This window comes from Nelumbo nucifera, chromosome 1 (genome assembly GCF_055504915.1).
Source record: "Nelumbo nucifera cultivar China Antique chromosome 1, China Antique-T2T, whole genome shotgun sequence".
NCBI classification, from domain to species: domain Eukaryota; kingdom Viridiplantae; phylum Streptophyta; class Magnoliopsida; order Proteales; family Nelumbonaceae; genus Nelumbo; species Nelumbo nucifera.
Genome location: NC_142649.1, coordinates 12050117 through 12058881, shown reverse-complemented (window position 1 = coordinate 12058881; position 8765 = coordinate 12050117). Strand labels below are relative to the sequence as shown.

Below are 8765 nucleotides of genomic sequence, written 5' to 3'. Positions count from 1 at the left end.
CAGGTCGGCGCATGTGCCAGGTCGCTAGGTGGGACACCATCAACTTGGCTAAGGCAAGTTGTTGCCAAAGTGGTTTCGGGTGTCACCTAGTTGTTCTGAGGTGCCATGTGTCACAATATCATTGGAGGGCCAAATCTGCCCTCATCAATAGGTAAGGGTTTAGGTATTCGTCTTCTCTCTATTGACCCTAGACATTACTGAATGCCTCTGTATAAAAAACCCATTTACAAAAAAGAAGAAAATGGATGAATCATCTAATACCCTGATTTTATATTTTCAATCCTACCCTTTTAAAATGCCTAAAGAGAATGGGACAAGTAGAGTAGTCAATATCCCAATATTACCCTTATTACCCCTAGGCTACAAATGTTTGGGAGAATGGGATAAATAGAGGTCGATATTCCAATATTACCCCTAGGCTACAAATGTTTGGGTGAACACCCTAATTTGTCCCATTCGTAATAGTTGGGCAAACACCTTGTTATTGGCATTGGGAAATAGGAAGTCTCTTCTCCATTTTACGAATGGTTTTTCAACCCTCTGTAAGGCTGCAAATGCCATTGCCTTTATTGGACAAGCACCCTATTATTGGCGTTGGAAAACATGCTTCTCCATTTGATGAATGGTTTTGGTGCTAAAAGGCGAATAAGAGAAAAGTAGCTGGGGGTGTTTCAGCATTGACACTTGTCACGTATGGAACTCCAAGTGTTTAGTTTCTTTGATTTGACTGAATCGGAATGCATGCCGGAATATTTCTCAGCAGTGTCAAGATTTTTCCCATCTCAGTGGTAATTTTTAACCTTTGTTTTTCTCATATATCTTTTTAGGTTTAGGTTTTATAAATATATTTCCTATTTTGTGTTTTTTGTTCCAATTTTTTGTGATTATTGTTTTGGTAATTTGTTTTACTATTTTGGTTTAACAATAGATCTTTATTGATCAGGTATAGGTTTTTTACTTCATCAACACTGAAGCATATTCAAAGAGGGTTAAAATCAATATCAATTTCAATGGTTCAACTTATGGTAGTTTTTTTAGCATTTCAGGTTTTTTAGCTCAGACCTCCCAACAATGTAGTTTGGTGCAGCATAATGATAGGTAAGGATTTTTAGTAGCAAGTGAGAAATTTCAAAAATTCTTACTTTTGTTTTGATTTTTCTCCACTATAACTTAGATTTCTTATGTTTCTTTTTCTTTTTCTCTTGTGAAAATCTGAAAATTTTGAGATTTCATACTCTTTTCTAGAACATCAAGATACTTTATAGAACTTTGACTAAAATAATACCTAAAGTTACAAGTCATGCAAAATGTCGGCCAGTCCCTTGATCTTCATATTAATTGTTTGGTTTAGAAGTATTTGGATGATTAAATACTAAAATATATAAGCTTACACTCTTCTTTATTCATTTATGATTTTCTTATATTTTGTTTATTGTGTTGTACTTTTTAGTTGATTAAATTTGCAGAAAGAAAAATAAAATAGGAAAAGAAGTTCTTTCAGCTACACTTAAAATTAACCAAGTTATACTGCTTTTCCATTCATCATTGTTGATGTGGGATGGACCTGAAAAAATAAAAGGAGAAAGAAGTTAAAAATAACTTAAGAATTAGTACCTGAACTTATCCAGTAGTTAATAGCTATAGGAACTATCGGAAAAGAAGTTCTTTTAGCTACACTTAAATTAACCAAGTTATACTACTTTTCTATTCATCATAGTTGATGTGGGATGGGCTTGAAAAAGAATAGAAAGAAGATAAAAATAACCTAGGAATTAGCACCTGAACTTATCCAGCAGCTAATAGCTATAGGAACTATATAGAGTCAGCACCAAGAGCTTCTTGAAGGAATCAATATCATCAAGAAAATTAGATAATTTCAGCATTAGAAGTAGAAAGTTCAAAATTTATTATTCGATGTCAAAAACGAGGATGCCTTATATATATGCCATTCTCCATAGAGGTGTATATAAATTAAATAATAAATGAGGATGCCTTATATACAATAAAATTAAATAATAACAGTTACTAAAATTACTATAAATAATAACAAGAAATCTCATAGAGGTGTATATTTGTATGCCATTGTCCACACGTTTGTACTTTTTTACATGATGAATGCATTCTTCCATGTGAAGTATTTGTCTTGTGTACAATTTTGTTCTTTCATCCGGCTCTCTCGATGTACAAACAGGTGATGTAGTATGAGGTGGGGTTTCTACAAATTTAGTGGTGGGCTTTGTGGGGTGAAGGAGGGGCTTTGGGTGATTCATGATGAAGAATAGGGATGGAGAAGCATGTGGAGTGTGGACAGCTTGCTATCCACAAAAGAATGAACAAGAAATTAGAAATAAAGATAAGAGCTCTTGCTGTAATGACAAACAACATAGAGACAGACCACTTAAAGAATAAATAGTTGAGAGAGAAAAAAAGAAAAAAAAAATCTTGGAAACAACCCTAATTCACTAAATCAGACTTTGTATACTCTATTTATGAACTCATCATAAGAACTTGGGTGTCCCTTTAGGCTCCGATTTGAACTCAAAAGTTGACCCAAGACAACTTTCAGTGCTTTAAAACAAAACAAACCAATGGATAACCCAACCCATAGGGACACTTAAATAAGGACTCTTAACTCTTAAAGTAACTCTAATAATGCATTCCTAATCCAACTAAAACTAACTTAATGTAAAGAAACACGAAATTACTACAAATGGTACATCCACAAGAAAAATAGGTAAGGATGTTAAACATCTGGAGCATTGTTTTCCCATACAACTATAGCTTGAACTATAATTGATCTATGATGTTAAATGAGCCCACTTAGGATCCAACACATAAATGCAAACCAAAACATGCAAGAATGACTCAAGAGCAAGATATGAAATACAAGAAGGTTTAGGTATTTTGAATGTTTTGGATGATAGAAGGCATCCTCATCAACCTATCTCTCAATTATCAGTAGCGGTGGCAATTGGGCGGTTTGGGTTGGGTTTGGTTTGGGTTGAACTTCAACCCAACCCATCTAACCCGGCAATCCATTAATGACCTAGTTATATAAAATTAAATGGGTTGGGTTCAACCCAAACCCACTTTAACTCAACCCAACCCATCCAAACCTATTAATCTTATGTTTATGTACTTAAAACAAACAATTTATTCTCTCTTGACAAATAAGTTATCCATAGATTGGTGGTAATAGTAGTTGCTATTTACACAAGTGGTGAAGGTTCAAATCACATTACATGCATGCTATTTTTACACAAGCGGCAAAGCCATTTGATTATGTTCAGGTTTCAAGTTTGACCGAACCACTTAGGTTCAAACCGATCAGACCAACTTGAACTATCTAATTGGATTGTCTTCAAGCTAATCACATCAAGGGTGGTTGAATTGTTTAGATTTGGATTAATCCAGTCGGACCAGACCATATCGGTTTAGTCAATGGCAGATTGACTTGGACTAGCCCATATCAGGTTCGTGCACAGGTTTGGGACCGAATCAAGTAGCCCGAAGTGGGTCAAGAGAAGTAAATCTGGCTAGTCCAGATTCGGGTTGGGTTGTGTGGATACGGGCCCAACCGGACTATTCAAACTAGGGTGAAGATTCAAATCACATTACATGCATGTGATTTTTACACAAGCAGCGAAACCATTTGACTATGTTCAAGTTTTAGGTTTGAGTGTACCACTTAGGTTCAAACCAATCAGACCAACTTAAACTATCTATTTGGATTGTCTTCGAGCTAATCACATCAAGGGTGGTTGAACCGTTTAGATCTGGATCAGTCTGGTTGGACCAGACCAGACAGGTTCAGTCAATGGTGGATTGACTTGGAACAGCTCATATTAGGTTCGTGCATAGGTTTGGGACCGAACCGACTAGCCCGAAGTGGGTCAAGAGAAGTAAATATGACCGGTCTGGATTCGGGTCGGGTTATGTGGATACAGGCCCGACCAGAAGATCCAAACCATGCAAAGCAAGTAGGGTGGATGCTCGGACCCATTTCAAACTCGGGTCGACCCAATTCAGTCTGCCCTAGATTGACTTGGGTTCGGACTGGGTTGACTGGCCCAAACGAACCGAACTGAGGTAATCGAGTCTATTCATATTTAGACCAAGTTGAGCTGGTCCGAACTCGGGTCAAGTTGATTTGGGTTTATGTGGGTGAAGTGTGTTAATTTGAGACAAAACTAATTTTAGTCAATAATTAATAGAAAATTAATGCATTAATTATAAATGATTTCATTCAAATGAAGAAATTTTAAAAAATGGCTAATGAATTAATACTTATATATGTAGTGGTTAACCCAATGGTTATTCATAACCCAACCCAACCCAGCCCATTTAAATTGATCGAATGGGTGATCAACCCATTTCCAACCCGCTAAGTAAATGGGCGAGTTGGCTGGGTTAGATGTGGGTTGGGCGGGTTTTGCTTCACCAGGGTAATTTTATCAGCATTCATCTTTTAACTTAGTAATTCTGGATTCTACTTAGAGCAAATACCTAGAGAAACTTGGAGTTTAGATATGGCTTACTTCAGCTCATTCATTATCTTAAGCATTGCCAAAATTTTTCAAAATTTTACGGAATAAAAAACCTTGCCTTAGCTTTTGTTTATCTTGGCCATAGGGCTGCAAATGAAAAACCTTATTAATTTTGTGTTTAATTTTGTTGGCTTATGTTGGTTCTGTATAGGTATATGAGCTTTGAAATAAAATGGATATCTGGACATACATGGATTGAATTCAGTTTGGATATTAACCCTATCTGGGTTCAATCCAATTACTTGGCCAAAAATTTTTGAGTGTAGTTAATGCCTTGCTTAGGCATTTTGGAGGCCTACTGCTTAGGTAAAAAATTCAGTAGGTGATATAGATATGAATGCTTGGATTTGGCTGAACTTATGCCTAAGTATTTAATTAATTATTGTTAACAGAGAGTGGCCTTGCCCGGCTCTACAATCTATAAAAGGATAAGCTTTTGGGATATATATATACAATACATTGCAAAGACATAAAAAATCAGTTGGGATGTTAGAATTTGGATCCTTGGTGGGAAGCTGATTTGATATAAGGTCACTCACAAACATTAGAGGAGTTCTCCATACTTAAGATGTTCTGATTTGGTATAATTGTTAATTGATATTTTTATCTGCCATAGATGTCTTGTTAGAAGTGTCATTAATCTGATATTCTCTAACCATGTCATCCTTAGCTTGGTAAATGGAGTTTCTATGCCGATTGGTTTTCACATCTGTTTGATATTGGATGGGCTGATTATGAGTTACAAAAGATTTTGGTTGATACTTGGATAATATAGATTTGTTGGCATTCTATAGTTTTTCCCATTCTTTATGTGCAATTTACTTTTGATTTGGTATTCTGGGATATTTTGAGGTTTCTAAACTAAAAGAACTGTTTCTAGGAATGATTCTTGATTTCAGGTTATTATTATTATTATTATTTTTTTTTATAATTTCTGATGCTTGGACATTTGTATTGGACTCAAGTTTTACATTAACTGCAGGCCTCAAGAGACTACTGTTGCCTCAACTGTACAACCAACTTTGGCATCCCGTCAATGTAGAAAAGGGAAGAAAGGGCTGAACTTGTTCTTTTCCCAACCAACCCTTGATATATGGGAAGGTATGCTTAATATTTTTGACATAATTGCATGAATCTACTCTATATGTGCTTATTGACATGAGAGCAAAAATAAATAAATCCACCATTCATCGTGGGCCTTTAATGCATTAAAAATACTCAAATTCAGGCGTAGCATGTTGGTAAGTTGTATACCTGGTTATGGTTAATCGTTCACCATCAATTCATACAGCACGTTAGACAATTTTTAATTGGATAGTGCTGGCAATGCTATTTGCTTATTGAACTTAGAATTATAACCAGACCCACCCTTTATATGGATCTATGCACTACATTGGGGACGGAGCAGGGTGCATGTGAGGTCTATTGATCTTATTGAGGACAGCCTACATATATACATCTTCATCTATGTGATATGTATCGGTTCTTGGAGTTAGGACATGTAGACACATTTATAAGGTAATACCTTCCCTAAATGGCTGAATTTTTTAAACTTAAAAAAATCAGTTAACTAATTAAGTGTGTTAAGGTAATACCTTCCCTAAATGGCTGAATGTTAAGGCTGCGTTTCCAAACGCATGTAATTGTCGGTTCGGTGTATTATTAGACTTCGGTCCAGATTTGCATGTTTTTGGAAATGATGTGAAAAAATTTGAAATCTTGTCAGAGTTTACTTCGACCTTCGGGTGAAAAACTATTTTGATTTTAACGAAGTAAATATTCACGCTCATTTCCATCGATAGAAATAGGTGAAGAGTTTACCTTCATCTTCAACCTACAACAATGGCAAAAGAGGCAACGAACTCCCTCCTGATGCGACACAATCTGGCCGCTCCTAGCTGGAGATGATTTGGCTTCCAGTAGATGACAGAGTTGGCTGACTTGCATAGAGAGAATCAGAGAACCTGGGGGTGCTTACCCGGTAAGGTCGCTCCGATGTTTAAGCCAGTAATGTGTGAGTTGAAGGTAATTTAGAAAGCAAGAGAGCTAGTAAGTAGGGATTGCGTGTACCTTTGCCCCCAAGGTGTTGGGGTCTTTATATACTTGAGTCATCGTGGGTTTTTCGGAGCGGTTCCAGGATTCTTGCCGTGATGAGGCCCGTTACCGTATTAATAGGAGATTACATCACCAACCGATAAGGCATATCGCTGCCGTCTGAATCGGTCGAAGGAGATAAGGCCAGCTGTTACGAGGCGTGATCCCGTGAAACGTGGAATCCGGTGATGAGATCTTCGAGGTCAGCATGTGGAGGCCAGTCAATATTACCCGAACTAATGCCCCCCGGGTCCGACATGTTACGAATGCCGAGGTGCCTGGTAACCGAGGTGATCTTGATGCAATCGTACCCCGAAGTGGACTTGTCCCGAAGTGAATTTGCTTCCGAGGTGAACCTGCTCCGAGGTGGTTCGGTTATCTGAGCTTGGTCCATCGCAGACTTGGGTACGTCGGGATGAACTTTCGTCCTATCAGTTAGGTCGTGCCCACGTGTCCCTCTATTATTAGGTCGGGCCAAATCACCCTATATCACCTCCCTTCGAACTATTCTCTCCTACCCCCAACCTCCTTCCCTCTCGTAATCTCTCCTCTCTCATCATCTCACTTTCATATCTCTCTTACAACCATCGTTTGTGTCCTCCTTTTTACAACTCTTAGCAGTGGTGGTGGTTTGGTGATTTCTCTCTTCTCATTCTTTCTCTCCATCGATTGCTCAATCCACCGTTCATCGTCCCTCACATCTCAACCTAACACTGACGGCGGCGTTAGGTAAAGCCAATCTACTCACATTTATTGCATCCCCATTGTCTTCCTTCATATGATAGTGATTCTCCTCAGATTTCCTCTTCATTTTCTCCCTCATACGACACTATTGGTTAGTTTCTTCATCCCCTGTTTTCCACTTGAGCTACAACAATGATAATTTCCGGTGAGGTATTACCATTTTCTCAAATCCCCTATTGCAACATCCCACATCAGGCTGATGTATAATTAGAGACGCCGATGGGGTTTTGTAGAGCCATTCTCTATGAAATTTTTTGCCAATGGCAGATGTGGTAATAGGTTCATCGTACCTCTTTCTTTTGTCTTTTATATCTGTTTTGTTTAACATTGTTGCTTCCCAAATCTTCATGTCTAAGTATCTTTGTGTGCTTGTCGTGAGCGGTTTGAATACCAGACATAGGCTCTGTTTTGCTAATTTCTGGTTTGATTAAACACCGCATAGGATGATTTGGGATTAAGGGAATTGTATAGTTTAGTCATTCGGGACTGAGATAAGAGGTTTCAAATCTGTTGTGTTATTTGATGCAACTGGGATGGGAGAAGACAGTCGAATGCTTGTTTTATTGTTTACATCGTTATAGGTTTCTGAATGCCGGCAAAAAGTGCTCTGATGTTTTACATAGTTTCTGCCAAACAAGATGGGAGGAAATCAAACATGCAAAAGTAAACTGGTTTGCATTTTTTGAAACCGGTAGAATGTTAATTTACACTGTACAAATATGCATTTACATCATTTTCAAACACAACCTAAGGCTCGATTTGAAAAGAGTATAAATACAAATATGTATAGTGCAAGTACATGCAAAATAGTACAATATACAAGGTTTTGCATTCTACTTATTTGTATTTGTATTCCTTTCAAACTGAGCCTAAGGTTGTGTTTGATTGCAATGCAAATGAATTTACACTGATGCAAAACTATGGCAGTGCAAATGAATTGAGTATAAATTCTGACATTTTTTTTTTTTGTTTCAAATTTTAGCTTATTTTATTTGATTGCAGTACAAATGAAGTAAATTAAAACATGAAGCAGGATAAAGTAAAATCCAAAGCAAAATTAAACAAGAATTTACATTTTTTTTTTTTTTACATTTGCACTCCATGCATTTGAACTAGTGCAAATAAATTTGCACTGCAATCAAACACAGCCTAAAGGTTTTGCACTCTACATATTTATATTTATACTCCTTCCAAATTAAGGGTTCAATTCAAAAGAAATACAAATGCCAATATATAAAGTGCAAAACTTTATATTTTGTATATATTTATACTGTATATACATTTGTATTTATACTCTTTCCACAATTTGAACGGAATACAAATACAAATAGAAGACTACCTTGTTTTTATATTGTTTTGTATATATTTGTACTCTTGCCT

The 8765-nt window shown here is 36.8% G+C and overlaps 1 protein-coding gene across 1 annotated transcript in view; it reads left to right on the top strand.

Moving 5' to 3' along the window:
- The first annotated feature begins 1071 nt into the window (after positions 1 to 1071).
- The window catches only part of LOC104610286 (WAT1-related protein At4g19185), a 32339-nt gene continuing 24645 nt past the window's right edge, over positions 1072 to 8765 (top strand). Inside the window, exons 1-2 of the mRNA XM_088896298.1 lie at positions 1072 to 1098; positions 5530 to 5648. Coding sequence (XP_088752424.1) covers positions 5641 to 5648 — 8 coding nt within the window. The 5' untranslated portion in view covers positions 1072 to 1098; positions 5530 to 5640. The remainder of the gene's footprint in view (positions 1099 to 5529; positions 5649 to 8765) is intronic.